Raw genomic sequence first — 19,966 nt, forward strand, 5'->3', positions numbered from 1 at the left:
ATCAATAGACATTGTAGGTCCAAAACAAATAACAAGCAGGAAGTACTGAAGGGTTACTTAATAATAGATTCAATTTTAACAATAAAGACTGACTAAAACAAATAAATAAAAACCTAGCAAACATCCCATGGGGAAACTACTCAAAAGAAAATAGTTGTTTATCGTTAAAATGGAACCTGAAAGCGAAATATTTGAAAATGGCTAAGAATGAGGAAAAAAAAAATTTCAGGGAGCCGGAGAAATGGAAGATAAATGTCAACCAATTACATCACTGGAGAAGTAGGGACAGAATCCATAGATGAGAAAACAAGTTCATTAACGTCATGACGACAAAAATGTTTTTGTATTTGTCGATAGCCGAGGAGCACTGGAGTCCTTAAACAGTCGAAACCCAGTCTTCATGTCTATAGTGGAGGACTGTAAGAGAAGAATAACTGAGATACAGCTGAAAGGTTATAGTGTGAAATTCATGTGGATTCCATCTCACGTTGGAATAGTGCTCAACGAGGTGGCGGATGACTTGGCCAAACGTGCCACATCAAAACCACAAGTTGACATTGAATGTGAATTCACAATGAGACAAATAAGAAGCAAAATCAGAAATATTCAGGCACAGGCGGGAGTGGAGAGGAGAGAGATAATGTATGAGAGTAGTCAAACCATGCAACACTACATGTATGTGAGTCAAAACACCCATTTCACTTATGGTAAAAGGAGAAATGCTTGGAGTGACTCTGTGTACATGCGGCTCAGGCTTGGGTACAAATATTACTGGGAATATGGGATAGATGTTCATGGTAATGACACGAAGTGTAAACTATGTGGTATGTTAAGGTCTCACACCCTTGCCCATTATATTCTTGATTGTCCGTTGATTAGTGTATATAGAAACACTGAGATAAGGACTGTTCCTGAACAAATAGCCTGGATGTGTCACAACGGAAAGGTTGATGATATTCTTGAGAGATATAAGAATTTTGCACCAAGATTGTAATATTTTGTTGAATTATCTGCAGGTGTCTTGCAATTTGTCTATACAGTATACCTAGGTCATAAAAGTATTTGTGTGTACGTCTGATAACATACTACTTGTGAAGGAGGAAATGTATATTTTTACCTCTCAAAATGTTTGGTAATGTGTTTATTTGTGATGTGTGTCTATGTATATATTAACACGTTGTACTGAATGGGGTGAGAATAGCTTGAGCTACCTCATCCCTTTGTGTGTATTTTACCTCAATAAACTTATTTCAATTTCAATTTCAATTTCAGTTCATTAAAATTTTGTATTAGATACTAACAGAAATGGAGTGAGATAAAAATAATACTGCATTAGAGCTAAGTGACAATGTACAGTGGAAATCACCATACATTGTTGCAATGGCGGAAACAAATCTGGAAAGTACAATTCTAAATGAGGTGGTATTTCTGGGGGATCACATAATATATAATAGTAAAAGAATTAATACTCAATAGCTCACGAGATATAGAGATTGTAACACTGAAGATCAGAAACTAAAGAGGCAAATATATAGTATATAATACAATAAATGCCTGCCCCCACCAATTAACACATGGATATTAGAGGAACTAGATAACAAATGAGGGAATTATAATGACCATGAAAGAGATAAGAGCAAATGAAGATAGTGATCGTTTATACTGTGTGATTTTAATGTGTCAGCATATTAAGCAAGTCATAAGAGTTAGAAAGATGATATCCCGTCAAATTGGGACAAACATTTACCACAAAAGATGAAGACATTGTTTATTTGCAGTTACCTACTTTCAATTGATAAATGCACCCATGACTTATCAATTAAATGTACCTTTCATTAGGATATTGAAAAAGATCAGTGAGAGGAAGATATCAGAGAAACCTAACTTTAAAAGAAGACATTATGGAGAACTGAGCAAATTCTTCAATAAATTTTATTAAAAAGGTTTGTAGATAGATAAGAATATAAGAATACTATAAGAAAGATGTACAAAAAATTGGTGAAATACTGTATGTAATGAAGGCATCTACAAATTCATCACAAAACAGACCACAGAACATATTGACAAATAAAGCCGTCACAACAGCAAACTTTTGCACATCACGAGAGTGAAGATAAACAGCCAGCTAGTTAAACCGAATCATGATGTGGATAACCTGGGAGACGGACACAGAACAAAGAATAGGATTGACAAACAAGGCATTGATCCCAACAGGATGAGTATTGTGCAAATAATGTTGCACTGTGCTCATTGGAGTTTAATTTACTTAGGTTATATCACATACTAAGTTTATTTGATTTTTTTTTCATTTGAGTGTTGGCTACTCCCAAGACAACCTGGTTAATCTGCACATAATTTTCCATTTACTATTTAAAAACTGATAAATTGATTTAATGAACCAAATATATTTCTAGCTGATCAAACAAAAAATCAGGAAACAGGACAGCAAACAGAGAACAGGCGGCCCATGATTTGTAATGTATTGGAGTACTGTACATATTATGTCGCTTTGAAGTTACATACGCAAGAACTTTTATACCAATTTTCAAATTGCACAGATGAATTTTGGAGTTATATGGGTTGAAAATACTTTGATGAAGATTAATGTGGACTCTACTACAGTCTTGGCATTAAGTTAAACTCTCACACCTTACTTCTTGTATTTTACAAACTTTCTGGGTAACATTTATGCGTCATTGGACATCCAAATCATTCTGGATTTTAATATGTGCTAAACAGTTGAACATTTGGAACCTAATCCAAATTTTCCAATACACTGCATCTTTAAAATTTACAAGTGCAATTTTTATATGCATGTTAAGACATGAGCATAACCTCTTGAGCATTTTGAGGGCCACCAGTATACAAGAATGAACTAATAAAGTTTAGAACGATGCAAGGCAAATATCATGGCGTAATATGAATGAAAGAAAAACAATTGCATAACCTTAGCTCTCCTGCCATGACCACTTCAACTGGAGCTTCCAGAGAAATGATGTATTGAAAAATAAACTGTATATTGAAACCACACACTGCCAAATGTTATAAATCTGACAGTAAAACTGTGTATTCCTGACATTTATGTTATTGAAAGTATGAGCGTTTCTGCTGTGTATATTGTGTAGTATTAATATACAAGTTCTGAATAAATATCACTGACTTGGCAAAAAAAAATCCATTCACACACTTGCACAAGAGAAAGGAATTTCTTTTAACTGCAATACAATTCTTTATTTCATCATACTCCCTGCAACATAAACCTCAGAAGATTTCATGCTAAAAATGCATAAAGTAAGTTAAGAAGTATCACAAAAAATACCCACTGATATACGTAAATATATGACTGAAAAGCTTTAACAACATTAGCAAAGAAAACAGTTTAAATGATGCACAAGCCAAAGAAGAATAACTCCTATAAAAAAAAAAAGACACACACCGGCAAATTAATTGAGAAGTCAGGAAGTGAGCCACCTTGAGGTGGTCTAGATGGATGATGCTGCTGCTGCTGCTGTTGTTGTTGCTGTTGCTGTTGTTGGTGCTGTTGAAGGTGATGATGCTGTGTCTGTGGCTGCAGCAACTGCTGTTGTTTGACTTGACTTGTGGACTTTGGCTGTTGAGACAAGTTGTGTCAAAACCTTTAATATTAAATAATATTTGTATTGACTAAATTCACATAAAAAATACTAACAACTAAATCAATGCTTCAGTACTATACCTCAGACAACTAGCACTTTTTATCCTAAATTTACAACTTTCAATGCATTATAAACACACATGCATAGTATTATCTATACACTTCTTGATTACACATTTGATGTACATTGCTGTAGTACAGTATAATAGTGCTGTGGCCAGGCGGGACACATCAGAGTGTGTTTCCCTCCCCACACTAGAAGAAGGTAAACAATATCTTTTCTGAGAGGTAAGAATCTGCTCTTTCAGAAAAGGAATGTTATGGAAAAATATCAGCCAAAACAAGTGATTTAATAATAATTCACTGTGGTTGTGTTGGGGGGACAGACAGCCAACACACACACACACACACACACACACACACACACAAAATAGGACAAACAAACAAACAATAGGACTCCCTATAGGACAAACATACCAGCGATACAAAGATGCAAGAAACAACTACACGGCAGCGAGGAAAGAGGCAGAAAGAAATTTTGAAAAAGGGATTGCAGACAAAGGTAAAACAGAACCAGGTGTATTCTATAAATTCATAAACAACAAATTGCAGGTAAAGGATAATATTCAGAGGTTGAAAATGGGAGATACATTCATGGAAAATGAAAAGGAAATGTGTGAAACACTAAACGAAAAGTTTCAAAGTGTGTTTGTACAAAATGAAATCTTTAGGGAACCAGATACAATAAGAATTCCAGGGAACAACATAGAGCACATGAGGTGTCTATAGATGAAGTGGAAAAAATGCTCGAGGAGCTAAGTAAGAACAAAGCAAGTTGGTCCAGATGGAGTTTCACCATGGGTTCTGAGAGAATGTGCACCTGAGCTCAGCATTCCACTTCAACTGATTTTTCAGGCATCCCTGTGTACAGGAGTTGTAGCTGATGTGTGGAAAAAGGCTAACATAGTTCCAATCCACAAAAGTGGAAACAGGGAAGACCCCCTTAATTATAGACCTGTATCATTGACAAGTGTAATAGTCAAAATATTGGAAAAAATAATTAAAACTAAATGGGTAGAACACCTGGAGGAAAACGATATAATATCAGACAGACAGTATGGTTTTCGATCTGGAAGATCCTGTGTAACGAACTTGCTCAGTTTTTATGATCGAGCCACAGAGATTTTACAGGAAAGAGATGGTTGGGTTGACTGCATCTATCTGGACCTAAAAAAGGCTTTCAACAGAGTTCCCTATAAGAGGTTGTTCTGGAAACTGGAACATATTGGAGGAGTGACAGGTAAGCTACTAACACGGATGAAAAATTTCCTACCTGACAGAAAAATGAGGGCCGTAATCAGAGGCAAGGGATCGGATTGGAGGAATGTTACGAGTGGAGTACCACAGGGTTCAGTTCTTGCACCGGTAATGTTCATTGTCTACATAAACGATCTACCAGTGGGAATACAGAATTACATGAACATGTTTGCTGATGATGCTAAGATAATAGGGAAGATAAGAAACCTAGATGATTGTCATGCCCTTCAAGAAGACCTGGACAAAATAAGTATATGGAGCAACACCTGGCAAATGGAATTTAATGTGAATAAATGCCATGTTATGGAATGTGGAATTGGAGAACATAGACCCCACACAACCTATAAATTATGTGAGAAATCTTTAATGAATTCTGACAAAGAAAGTATCTAGGGGTGGTTCTAGATAGAAAACTGTCACCTGAGGACCACATTAAGAACATTGTGCGAGGAGCCTATGCTACACTTTCTAACCTCAAAATTGCTTTTAAATACATGGATGGAGAAATACTAAAGAAATTGTTCACGACTTTTATTAGACCAAAGCTGGAATATGCAGCGGTTGTATGGTGCCCATATCTTAAGAAGCACATCAACAAACTGGAAAAGGTGCAATGACAATGCCACTAAGTGGCTCCCAGAACTGAAGGACAAGAGCTACGAGGAGAGGTTAGAGGCATTAAATATGCAAAAACTAGAAGATAGAAGAAAAAGAGGCGATATGATCACTACGTTCAAAATAGTAACAGGAATCGATAAAATTGATAGGGAAGAATTCCTGAGACCTGGAACTTCAAGAACAAGAGGTCATAGATTTAAACTAACGAAACAAAGCGAAAGAAATATATGAAAATTCACTTTTGTAAATAGAGTGGTAGACGGTTGGAACAAGTTAAGTGAGGTGGTGGTGGAGGCCAAAACCGTCAGTAATTTCAAAGCATTATATGACAAAGAGTGCTGGGGAGACGGGACACCACGAGCGTAGCTCTCATCCTGTAACTACACTTAGGTAATTACACACACACGCACGCACACATATATACATGTGAGGCTTATATCTAGATCCTTCCTAAGGTCAAATTACTGACCCTCCCCAGGATCAAACCCCACAACATGCTGACTAACTCCTGGGGTACCTAGCTAGGTACCTAATGCATGGGGCATTAGACAATAGAAAATGCACCCAATCATTTCTGTCTCGCTTGGGATTCGAAACTGGAATTTCCAATTGCGAGAAGAGAACAAACAACTGTACAACTATACTCTTAAAACTTGGGTACAGTGGCACCTCGGTTGACGCATGACCCTCTTTATGAATTTTTCGGTTTCCAAGCTCAATTTCTTTGTAAAATTCGACTTGGTATTTGAGGTTTGCCTCATTTCTTAAGTTTGTTGATACACACACAAGTCGACCGAGCATGTGGTTCTGTTGGTGTGGGCAAGGCGCGCCCCAGTTTATCAGTGTGTCTTACCTAGTGGAGACCTGCGGTTGAATTTTTTGTGAAGAATTTAATTGTTCTTGAGTTTTTTTTTGTTTCTGAACATAAAAGTAATTATTACATATCATGACATGGGTTCCAAAAAAGTTGGTGGTAAAGTTAAACCTAAGAAAATAGTTGTGAATAGAAGCAGTAGAGGCCCTTCCTCATTAAGAAAGTGTTTGCAGTATGGAAAGAACTGCAAAGTTTTGTTGAAAAAACTCGCCCAGATAAAGGTGTAGCAGACCGTTACATAAACCTTTTTAATGACACTGTGATACCTCACTATTAACAGGTGTTAAGATGTAGGGGAAAAATCAAGTGTCTATAGACAAATTCTTAGTGAGACAACAACCAGTGAGCCACAATCAGGTCCTAGTGGTATGCCTGCAAAATATAAGGAAGAGAGTACCCCAGAAATGTCATCACTGCCTGATTTATAATGGAAGGTAACTCCCCCTTCAAAAAACTAACACTTCTCCTACCCCCATCCTTGCTGTTTTCCATACGACAACAGGAGTCCTCAATAAAGGTAAGATATACATTCTGTAGTACAAAATATGAGTAGTATTATGTATAAAATGTATTTTTAAGTTAATATTTCTGGGTGTGTGGAACGGATTAATTAAATTTACATTATTTTTTATGGGAAAATTCATTTCAGTTTTCAAATTTTCGGTGTGCGAACCGTATCTTGGAATGAATTCGTAAACGAAAGTACCACTGTACTCCCCATTATTTACAATCCCCAAAAAAAACAAAGCAACATTTTCCAAATTTTAAAGGTACATAAGTGATACAAGTATCAATCTATTTTATATAAACATGTTAAGTCTTCTGTGGATTTACATTGTGACGATAATCTCTTTCAAGAGAGATTGAGCCTGCTCTTCCCTACAAAGTATGTAACAACAAAAGATAATATAGAAGATACGTCCAGCAAGTAACTCCAAAACGTTTTGCCCAGAGAGCAAAACGTATCCAGCACACCGGCACACCTGCTAGCTACCGCCACCGTAAACCGGCAAACTGCTTGTCCATTGCCTGCCTGTCGCTGATTGGCTGGTGTCCCGTCGCACCTGCCCTCCGCCCTCCGCCACAAGTTGATGTCTGGGCTGCAGTGGCCCAATATTGTCAGAATATCTCAGTGCTCCTTGCAGTTGACATCTCTCGCTGGTAGACTAAGCCTTGGCTTTCGTGTACTAAGGGAGGTGGCAGCTCGAAGCCAATATTCCAGCTCCATTCATATTTATTTTGCTATCTCTGTAACTCTCTTGTCTTAACGTAACTTTTCATTTGCCAGTGATTATTCATATTATTTTGTTTGTTGACTTGTCTTTTATATTTTATGCTTAACTTTATTCATGTCTTGTTTTTCTAACGTAATTAAAATTTCATTGTTAATTTACTTGTGTTTTGTGTGTCTTCCCATTACCTTACCACAGACGAAAGTTCCAGCTTTTCTCTTTTTTTTTTCCTCTGTGACGAGGCCCTGCTCCTAGCTTTTGAAACAGCCGAACACCAACGCTTTACCGTCACAACATATTAAGTAACACCTCGGCTTACGAATGCCCCTCTTTATGAACTTTTCAGGTTACAAGCCCGATTTCTTTGTAAAATCCGAATCGGGTTACAAACTTTGCCTCGGGAAACAAAGTTCGTTGATAAGCATATGGTCGACATAGCGCATGGTGATACGGCGACCGCACCTCAGTTTACCAGTGCCTCCCGCCTAGTGACAATCGTGCCTAAATTCTATGTAAAGAATTTCATTTTTTTTATTTTTTTTTATTTTTGGGTATTTGAACATAAAAGTTACCATTACATATCTCGCCATGGGTCCCAAGAAAGCCAGTGGTAAGGTTCAAGCCAAAAAAACATATGCGAGAATGACCATAGAAGAAAAACAAGAGATCATTTGTAAACATAAAAATGGTACACGGGTTGTTGAACTAGCTAGGCAGTGCAACAAATCTATGTCAATGATATGCACTGTAATTGCTAAGAAAAAGGACGTTATGAGTGGCAAAAGGCGTATCAACAATCACAAAACAAAGAACTCAAACACTTGAGGATGTTGAAATGTTATTAATTTGGCCATGCAACAAGGAGTTAGCAGGTGATAGCGTTTCAGAGGCCATCATTTTTGTGATAGCAAGGCAATAATTGCATGAAGACCTTTTAACTCTTAAACTGCACATACTGGGTTATCTTATCTTGAGGTTTTCTCGAGATGATTTCAAGGCTTAGCGTCCCCGCGGCCTGGTCTTCGACCAGGTCTTCTTTTTGTTACACACCTCCCCAGGAAGCAGCCCGTAGCAGCTGTCTAACTCCCAGGTACCTATTTACTGCTAGGTAACAGGAAGTATCAGGGTGAAAGAAACATTTTGCCCATTTGTCTCCGCCTTCACCGGGGATCGAACCCGGGACCTCAGGACCAGGGCCTACGAAGCCGAAGCGCTGTCCACCCAGCTGTGGGGCCCGGAAGTGAAAAATATTCAAATTATGTCAAAATAACTTAAATAGTTAAACAAATCTCCAACTTATTGGCTTCAGCGTCGTGAAACTTTCATAAAAATGTTTTCAGAAATTGATTTTAAGACAAATTTTATAAAAATAAGAACTTTTGTTGATTAGGAGAACAGCTATTAACTGGAACTGAGGGATAATGCAGTAATAAAGAGATGCAAGCACCTGACCGACGCACAAAGAATAGCAGTAAGAAGTGTCCACAAAGTGGATATGCTGGTGCCTTTATAGCATTGCTGAGTAATACGTAATAACGCAAATAATAATAATAAGTAACTATGTTATTATGCTCTATTTTGTTATATATCATATAAATACATTGTCCAATATTACTACTGTATATGTTATTTTCATCAACGTCCCCCAATTTTTTTTGGGGGGGAGGATTTTTTTTCTTTTTTTAAGATTTTAGTTTTTTCTCCTTTGTTTATTATCTGATTTTGTTGTAACCTTTACATCCTGGAGAGTGCATACCCTTCCCTAACTATGTGAAGGATAGAATGAAAGTGGTCATTCAAATAAATCGGTGATAAATCAGTCACTACAGTACTTGGGACTTTGAACTTGGGACTTGGAATTTTTTTAAGCTGATTTTTTCTCTGATTTCAAGCTATTTTCTTTGTCCCTTTAGGTTGCTTTGATGATTAGGGAACAGATTAGGGCTGTTTCACTTATATAAAGTATACCCTAAATATATACCCCAAATCATCATAATTATTACAATACTCTTTATCGTAAAACACTTTGAAACTACTAACGGTTTAGGCCTCCTCCACCTCCTCAACTTGTACCAACCGTCTACCATGGTTTACAAAAAAAAAAAAAACTTTCTAATATTTTTTGGTACTGTGTGTATTTATCTATTTGTGCTTGCGGGAGTTGAGAGGCGGACCGAAAGAGCAATCAATCAACTGTTACTAACTACTAATTTCTTCCCCTCCATGCACCCTCCTCCCCAGGAAGTAGCCCGTAACAGCTGTCTAACTGCCAGGTACCTATTTACTGCTAGGTAACAGGGGCATCAGAGTGAAAGAAACTCTGCCCATTTTGTTTCTGCCATCACCGGGAATCGAACCCAGACCCTAGGATTACGAATCCCGAGCTAGCTATCTAGCTCAGAGGACTCGGCTATCAGGCTCCTTAGATAGTATGTGTGTGTATGTGTGTAATTTTATTTATATTACAGTACATATATTATATACAGTACAGTCGAATCTTCGGTCTATGAGTGCCCCAGAGTACGAATTTTTCAGTGTACGAAGTAAATTTCATCGTCAAATTTGAGTCGGTGTACGAAGTTTGCCTCGGAGTACAACTCGTTTGTTGATACAGTACTTTTATGAGTCAGGCACGTGGGTACTGCTGGGCACGAATGAGGTACCCTTGGTTTACCAATGTCTCCTGCCTAGTGACAACCGCGCTTGAATTCTTTGTGAGGAATTTGCAAAGTTTATCTGCTTTCTTGGTTTCTGAACATAAAAGTTCTTATCAACTGACAGCTGAAGCCTACAGGATCTGCTTAAAGCATGTGCCTGTGAGGAGGGTCAGAAAGAAGACCACTTTAGTTAGAAAGAGAACACAGACGACTGTACAGAAAGAAGACAAAAATCACAGATATTTGTAAAACGACATGACTATCACAAAAAAGGAAAACAAACCTAAACAGGGAGATCGAAGAAATAGAGCAGACATTGAAACTGATCAAACGAGTCAGAGGAAATGGAACGAACAGAAAGCTATACAAGAGATAAAGAAAAATCCAAAATATTTTTTCACATATGCAAAATAAAATAAAAAATCCTCCACCAATATCGGACCTTCACTTACAACTGAAGGTTCTTACACAGAGGACAAAAAAGAAATTAGTGAAATTCTAGAAAGCCAGTATGAGGCCATTTTTAGCACCCCAATAAATATCATAAAGGCTGAAGATCCCGACAGCTTCTTTATGAATGACATCCAAGCTGTAGATAATATAACTGATATTAACACAAACTCAGAAGACTTTGAAAGAAAAATTGACAACATGACCATGTACTCAGCTCCTGGTCCTGACTCATGGAATTCAATATTCATAAAAAAATGGTCAAGTACCAGTAGTGCAAGCGCTCAGAATAATAATGAGAAAGAGCCTGGATACAAGGGAAATACCAGCAGCACTTAAATCAGCAGATATAGCTCCTCTGCACAAGGGTGGTAGTAAAGCTTTGGCAAAAATTTATATAGACTAGTTACACTTACATCACACGCAATAAAAGTTTTTGAAAGATTGATTAGGAATCAAATTTCCAGTTTTATGGAAAATAATGAACTACACAATATGGATTTAGAGCGGGAAGATCCTGTCTTTCACAGTTACTCAAACACTATAACAAAATCCCTGAAGCCTTAGAAGAAAATCAGAATGCAGATGTTGTATACACAAACTTTGCAAAGGCATTCGACAAATGTCACAATGGAGTGATTGCCCATAAAGTGAGATCAATAGGAATGATGGGTTAAGTTGGGCATTGGATTTTCAACTTCTGTCAAAACAAAATGCAGTGATGGTCAATCAAATAAGATCAAACCCAAGTGCAGTGAAAAACTCTGTACCCCAGGGCACAGTCCTTGCACCACTGCTATTTCTCATTCTTATCTCAGACAAAAATACTAGTCACAGCTTCGTGTCATCCTTTGCAGATGATACAAAAATCAGCATGAAAATTGCCTCTACACATGACACTGAAAAACTACAAGCAGATATTAATAAAATCTTCGATTGGGCAACTGAAAATAACATTATGGTTAACGGTGACAAGTTCCAGGTACAGTACTTAGGTATAGTATGGTGGAAACGAACTTAAACAAAACACAGGGTACAGGACGCAATTTTGAGAGGAACCTCTAACCCATATCACTAACAAGCATGGTAGTCATAGCACAAGAAACAATAGTTAAAGCCAAATAGGTTGAACACCTAAAGAGTAATGACATAATAATGGACAGACAGTATGGTTTTCGAACAGGAAGATCCTGTGCAACAAATCATCTTATTTTTTTTTGACAGGGCCATAGAGATACTACAGGAAAGAGGTGGTTGGGATGATTGTGTATATCTGGACCTAAAAAGGCTTTTGATAAGAGTCCCACACAAGAGGCTGTTCTGGAAACTGGAACATGCTGGAGGAGTGACAGGGAGATTTCTGATATGGATGAAAAATTTTCTGACAGACAGACAGATGTGGGCAGTAATCAGAGACAATGTATCTGACCTGATACATTGTACCTGACTGTGGTACTAGCCGAGTACCAACGAGTTCAGTTCTTGCACTAGTAATGTTAATCGTCTACATAAAAAATCTACAAGAAGGAAATACAAAATTATTTGAACATGTTTGCAGATTATGCTAGGATACTTGTGACGATAGGAGATGCAGACGATTGTAATGCCCTTCAAATTTATTTAGCTAAAATAAGTGCTTGGAGCATCAAGTGGCAAATAGAATTCAATGTGAATAAATGCCATGTTATGGAATGTGGAATTGGAGAAAATAGACCACAATAGATCACAAAGAAATAGTATTTCTGTATATAATACAGTACTGTATTATAACAACTATACAAGTTTCCTAAAAATAATTTGCACAAGCTGAAGTTTGCTACAAAAATATTTGTAGTTTTTTTCCGCTTGGCGGCCTACGTAACGTGCCTGCCTGCCTAAGTGGGCCCGTCCAGGCCTGATCAAGCCAAACAGCCCATGTGCTTCCGACCCTCGTGTTATACCACAGTGCCGCGCCATTAGTGAAATATTTTTTAAATAACTTTTTTGTTTTCATATTAACTTTGAATATTTTTGGCCTAAGACTATGTCTGGTAGCAGCATCAATCATTCTGGAGGTGTTATGAGGAAGAAGGTTGTCCCTAACAAAGACAAGTTACGTGTTATACAACTTTGTGAAAGTGGCCGGTCGACTTCAAGTGTTGCCAAGGACTTTAATATAGGCACTAGTACTGTTTCTGATATAAGGAAACAAAAAGAGCAATACTTGAAATACATTTCAACCAGTGAAAGCGAAGGTGTGAGTAGTAGCAGAAGGTGTGGTAGAAGAACTTTGAAGTCTTCAAAGCACGTACAGTTGGATGAGACTGTGTACAAGTGGTTTGCTCAGCACCGCACAGCTGGCGTAACAATTCGCGGTCCAGAAATAAGAAATGCTGCAAGCAGGTTTGCAACAAGTCTTGAAATAAACCATTCCCAAGCAAGAGAAGGGTGGGTAGCAAGGTTCAAGGCAAGGCACAATATTGTGAAGAGGAAAATTGTTGGTGAAAAACTGAGTGTGATACAAGCAGTGTAGAACCATTTAAACATAAATTAAGAACATACATTTTGTCAAATACTGTAATCTATATTATCAAATTTATAATGCTGATGAAACTGGGATGTATTGGAGGAGTTTACTATGAGGAGTGAGGAGCTATGAGGAGTGAGGGTTGTGTGCCAGGGCATAAGGTTAACAAGGACAGGCTGTCGGCCATGATGTGTGCCAATGCCAACAGCACAGACAGAATCACGTGTGCAATTGTTGGCAAATCAAAGAAACCAAGAACCTTGTAACATTGCTTGGACAAACTGCCTGTGAAATATTAAAACTCAAAAAATGCATGGTTTACACTGGAGATCTTTCTTTCTTGGTTTCATGATGTGTTCTGAAAGGAAGTTCGTGACCATCAAGTTAAGAAACTCAAATTGAGGCCAAGCGAAGTTTGGGTCTTCTTGTTGCTTGATAATGCACCTGCCCACCCCAGAATTGACACGTTAACATCACATGATGGCAAGATAACGTGTATGGCACTTCCTCCTAATACAACCTCTCTCATCCAGCCTATGGATCAGGAAGTTATCTGTGCTACGAAGAAGTTGTACACCAAAAAGATACTCAACCAAGTTTTGTTGGTTTTGCCTCTAGAGGAAGATGTGGAACTAGGTGTGGATAAAAGGACTAAAAGAACGCTTCAGAATTTGAAGAACTATTCCATCAAGGAAGCCATCTATAACTGGGCCAAGGTGTGGAGTGAAGTAAAGGAATTGACTTTGAAGAATTCCTGGAAAAAACTCCTCACATGTATGGTCAACAATGAGGAGGATGAGGAAATGAATTTTGAAGGATTTACAGATGAAATCCATAGAATGTTCAGAAATGCTGGTGAAAATTTTGAAAGACAGGATGTGGTTGATTGGCTTGAAAGAGATGCTAATGACCCTGGATATGGTGTAATGAGTGAAGATTCTCCAGTCTATTACTGGTGAGGTCGACGAAGAGGCGGCAGATGAAGAAGGCAGTGAGGAACCAACACCACAGATGACAAAATACAGTTTACTCATGTCTTCTGTTGACATGTTAATTTTTCATCCAACTGTGCTAATCTAGAAGTTGGAAACATATATCAATACCTGGCAAACCAAAGAGCTGATCATAAAAGAGGCCAATGATAATTATTTTATAATTATATTTTGTTTGTTTGTGGCAATTCAAATTATGTTGTTTGTGGTATAAAAAATGTTGGAAATGGTCACTTTTGGACTTCCGTGGTGAAAAAGTACGTTAATCCGGAAAAGGTGTTAATCTGGCTGGGGGTCCTTCCCATATAATCCGGATTAGTGGGCTAATACAGTAAGCATAATTTTGAAGATTTTTTAATTAAATTTTGTTGTGGGCATACAGGCAGTGGTACCTGTGATAATAGCTGCACTTTAAAGGTTAAAGAACCATGCATTGAATCATGGAAAAATTAATGTTATAATATTTATTATAACAGGTTTCCTTAGATATCTTACATGTTTAAAAATGTTTTTGGAGTACAGTATATTAGAAGAGTTCTTGGCATTTTTGTGGTTTAGTTGGCACAGGCACTATACATTTGTTCAGTACCACTGCCAAGAAATAAAACTTTACCCTCAGCCTATGAAGTGCTGAGCTGTTTGAATATTGATCCAAGGGATGCTGCAATACTTGTAGACAGGATAGGCTAAAACAATTAGCATTGCAATGCTGCTCATACAATGTTAACTGTCATAATTTATCCTCTATTCAAGCAATACAGCCCCCCCTCCCATGAGCTCGTATTCAAATAATGCAGTACCCCATAAACCTGTATTCAACATATCCACAATTATTAGACTGGGATTAGATTCGTCATTCAGACGATTCCCAGAACACTTCTAAAAAAGCACTGCCGATTTCCAACATGACATGCATCCTAAAAGGGCACATAACATTACCACCTCAAATATGTCTTGATTGAAAAAGAGTATTTCTATGCTACACATAAAATATATATTAAAGAGGAGAAAAAATACACTATACAGCTGAACATTTAGGAAAGGGTGAACAGTATTTTTTATCAGCAAAGAAAATTTTGCTTACATTTAAAAAAGGACTGTTCAAAGTGTGTACAACATGTAGCTAAATATAAGAGGAACCCTCCAAATATGTAATATATTGTCTATCATCTGCTTGATCAAAAGAACTAGATATCATAAGCCTGTTGCAGATGGATGGGGTAGAAGCATTTTTTTAATACGCAGAATACAATACACAAAATCTTCAGCTGGTAAATATTGTTCACCCACAGCCTATAAATACTACACACATTGATCAAAATCAGACTCTTACAAAACCAGTGTTGAATGTAATGAAACGCCATTTTCTGGGTGAGACCCAGAGGCTCCCCGAAGCTAACCAGGCTGATACAGATATACAGTATTAGACTTTGGCATCAGTCAATGTGCATGGAGTTCTAGGCCTACCAGGGACCATGAGCCAGAACCTGGCCTTCTCAGAGAAGCACGAGGAGTAATGGCTTATAGAACCCCCCCCCCCCCCTGTGTGGTTGGAAGCATTACATGTCTGCCATCGACCGGGACAGGCACCCAGACAGGTAAACGCCTCAAAATAAACCCCCTAATCTGGTGAAAAAATTGCTAGAAAGAGCCGAACGAGTGGACAGAACTCCCCAAATGAAAACAAGCAAACTAGCATGATGTCACCACATTGTGGTGCCACTGTAATAAAAGTATTGGAGAGAGTGATTAGGAGTCAGGTCACCAATTTCATGGAGACTAAATGACCTTCACAACCCAGGCCAACATGGATTTCAAGCAGGAAGATCATGCCTCTCACAGCTACTTGATCACTATGAAAAAGTCACTGGGACATTAGAAGAAAAACAGAATGCCGATGTGTTACACATGGACTTCGCAAAGGCTTTCGATAAATGTGACCATTGAGTTATAGCACACAAAATGAGGTCAATGAGAATAACTGGTAAAGTAGGACACTGGATACTCAGTTTTCTGTCAAACAAGACACAACGAGTAACAGTCAGTCATATAAAATCAAGTCCAAGCGCAGTTAAAAGCTCTGTACCTCAGGGTACAGTCTTTGCACCACTGCTTTTCCTTATTCTCATATCAGATATAGACAAAAATACAAGTCAGAGCTTCGTATCATCCTTTGCAGATGACACAAAAATCAGCATGAAAATTACCTCGGTTGAAGATATTGGAAAATTTCAAGCAGATATTAATAAAGGTTTTGACTAGGCAACAGAAAATAACATGATGTTTAACAGTGATAAATTCCAGGTACTCAGGTATGGTAAAAATGAAGACCTTAAACATAATACAGGGTACAAAACATAATCAAATGTGCCCATAGTAGGTAAGCAGCATGTAAAGGATTTGGGAATAATGATGTCTGACGACCTAACATTTAGGGAGCATAACCTAGCAAATATTTCGTCAGGCCAGAAAATGATCGGATGGATTACGAGAACTTTCAAATTCAGGGATCCCGTCACAATGGTTGTACTATACAAAGTACTTGTACTGGCCCATCTTGAGTACTGCTCAGTACTCACTTTCCCCTTCAGAGCAGGAGAGATTGCTGAAATAGAGGGAATACAGAGAACGTATACTGGCATACATAGACGCAATAAAGCACCTAAATTATTGGGATCGTCTCAAAGCTCTTCAAATGTACTCACTAGAAAGACGACGAGAGAGATATCAAATAATATACACGTGGAAGATACTGGAGGGCCAAGTACCAACTCTACACAGTAAAATAACAACATACTGGAGTGAATGATATGGAAGAAAATGCAGAATAGAACCAGTGAAGAGCAGGGGTGCCTTTGGTACAATCAGAGAGCACTGTATAAACATCAGAGGTCCACGGTTGTTCAACATCCTCCCAGCGAGCACAAGAAATATTGTCGGAACAACTGTGGACATCTTCAAGAGAAAACTAGACCGTTTTCTCCAAGGAATGCCGGACCAACCGGGCTGTGATGGATATGTGGGCAGGCCTGTGGGCTGCTGCAAGCAACAGCCTGGTGGACCAAGCTCTCACAAGTCAAGCCTGGCCTCGGGCCAGGCTTGGGAAGTAGAACTCCTAGAACCCCATCAAGCAGGTATCAACCAGGTATCTGCGCAACCTTCCCGGAAGGGGGAAAGGGGGAGCCCCCAGACCTTCATGGCGGCTACCCACCCTTCAGTTCTTAACCCTTTAACTGCATGTGCCTGCAGGCCCACATCTGGGGTGCGCTACGCGCCTCCGGGTATTTGTATTTTTCACGTTTCATTCAAAACTCCCGCGGCTACATGAGGTTCACATCAGCTTCCTCAGGGCTCTTGTAAACAGACGCCATCTTTAAAAAAAATCGTGGTCCACATTCCCAGGGTGTGAGAGCCTCAGTAGTGAGTGAGCAACCAAGGCCGGCACACGCATGAGCTCTCAGCACTGCTGTTCAGCTTGTGACCACAGCATTGCTTAATAATGCCAAAATATATATATATAACTTGTATTATTTAGCCATGATAGTATTACAAAAGAGCCTGAGTGTGATAATGACTGTGTACAATGTTCAAATGTTAGTGATTCAATGCTGTTCACAATGTTCACAGCGCTAGCCACAGCACAACAGCATTATTTCGTCCATCTAGGAATCTTCAAACGGCTTCTTAAGTTCCTTTACAAAATAAATTTGGTCAATTACGTATTTACAGGATTTAGTGACCAATATTGTGATAACAGCAGGATTGTGGTGATAATAAGCACTGTGCGTAATATTGTGGGAGAAGTAATTGCGGTGAGGGAGCGAGGGAGAGAATCGAGGTAGCCTCACTGTGTGGTAGCCACTCTTGTTTTGCTTCATCATACTAGCTTAGTGGTTCGCTATGGTGAACACATTTGTACATGGATATATACAATGCGTGTATATAGTGTAGTAACAGCAACAGGAGTATGTTGGGAGGAGCTATTTTGGTGAGGGAGGTGACATAATCGTAGCATTGTCTGCTGGCTGCTGCGTGATTTCTCATGCAGTGTATGGTGGCCACTGTAAAGTTTGGACACAATACCAGTTTACTTGCATAGTTCTGGTGAATAAAACATGTAGATAGGTATACATAACATGTGTAAATAGTGTAATACAAACAATAACAGTATGGTGGGAGGAGCAATGTTGGTGAGTAAGATGTTGGAGGAGTGAGGGAGAGACTGGATGTTGGAGGAGTGAGGGTGTGGCAGCTGACACTCGCGGAGTTCTGAGTGTGTTCATGGTGAATGTATATACTGTGTAATAGTGTATAGTGTGTAAATAGACTGTATATATATACATAAATTAGCATAATACAATGGAAATATGTGCCGGATATGTGTACACATGTGTTATGCACGTAACACAGTGTCTTTGGACAGTACGGATGTTCTACTGCCATAATATAGTGTACAGTGTTCATTATACATAGGATTGGCACGTGAAAGCATATAAAATGTATTTGGAACTGTGCGCAGAAAATGAATAAAAATATATTCGCGGCAACTCGCCCATCTTGCCCCGAGCGCCCTACCGGCCCCGGGGGTGTATGCCACGGGCGACCAGGGAATGATGACGTCACGCACGAACTTACAGACCCCATAGCAGTTTAAGTACTTACAATTTCGACCTTCTGTTACTATACACTTACTCAGGGAAGGGTTTTTGACACTAAAAACAGAAAAGATTTTTTTCCAGAGATTTTATTTCCCATGTACTGGGGGGAGGGGGGGTTCATATTTGGAGGCCGCGCAGTTAAGGGTTTAAGGCTGGGTGTCAAAAATGCGAAAAAACCCTGACCAGAGGGAGGGAGGGAGGGTCGCCAGGGAGCCTCCGGATCTCACCCAGAAAATGGTGTTTCATTACATCCGGAGCTGGTCGGCCGAGCGTAAAGCACACTGGACTTGTGATCCTGTGGTCCCGGGTTCAATCCCGGGCGCCGGCGAGAAACAGTGGGCAGAGTTTCTTTCACACTATGCCCCTGTTACCTAGCAGTAAAATAGGTACCTGGGTGTTAGTCAACTGTCACGGGCTGCTTCCTGGGGGTGGAGGCCTGGTCGAGGACCGGGCCGCGGGGACACAAAAAAGCCCCGAAATCATCGAGATAACCTCAAGATACATTCAACACTGGTTTTCTGGGGGCAGCCCCTGCAGCTTCCCGGAGCTACTTACCCAAAGACAAAATCAAACAATAGGGACGTCACCGGGAAGCAGTCAGCTCTTGTCTTCAACTCGAAGTCGAGAAAACTGGCTGCAACCGCTGACCCAATGCAACACAGGCCCGACTGGGCCTAGGAACATTAACAAAGCAGCAAGCGGCCAGGACCCTGTTCAACCTCAAAAAAACCCTGTGCCCAAATGTCATCCCAAAACATGTTACCGAAGACAGCAGCCAACGTAGCATACTTACGAATGACGTGGGCCTGAGGATACACCGCGGGCTGGCTGGGCCGAATAACCCTGCTGACAACCTGAGAACCTGAGCCCTGGAACAGGGAAGAAGAAAAACCGGGTCAACCCAAAGGTGTCCCTGGCTACCAAAGCCGTGGCGCGCAGATAACGGTGGAGAGCCGCAACCAGACAACACATGATGCACCCAAAGCCAAACCAACCAAGCATCAACAACCCAAGGATCCCTCCGGAAA

At 39.3% G+C, this 19,966-nt stretch overlaps 1 protein-coding gene across 6 annotated transcripts in view; it reads right to left on the reverse strand.

The window, feature by feature from the left end:
- Window positions 1-19,966, reverse strand: part of LOC123773761 (alpha-protein kinase 1) — a 183,420-nt gene that overhangs the window by 150,567 nt on the left and 12,887 nt on the right. For 5 of the 6 annotated variants that reach the window (XM_069312342.1, XM_069312341.1, XM_069312343.1 and 2 more), the window contains exon 2: window positions 3,437-3,610. The exons of the other annotated variant lie outside the window; for it this stretch is intronic. In XM_069312342.1, coding sequence (XP_069168443.1) covers window positions 3,437-3,610 — 174 coding nt within the window. The remainder of the gene's footprint in view (window positions 1-3,436; window positions 3,611-19,966) is intronic. 6 annotated transcript variants of the gene reach the window in all.

The sequence above is a fragment of the Procambarus clarkii genome, chromosome 72 (assembly GCF_040958095.1).
Source record: "Procambarus clarkii isolate CNS0578487 chromosome 72, FALCON_Pclarkii_2.0, whole genome shotgun sequence".
NCBI lineage: Eukaryota > Metazoa > Arthropoda > Malacostraca > Decapoda > Cambaridae > Procambarus > Procambarus clarkii.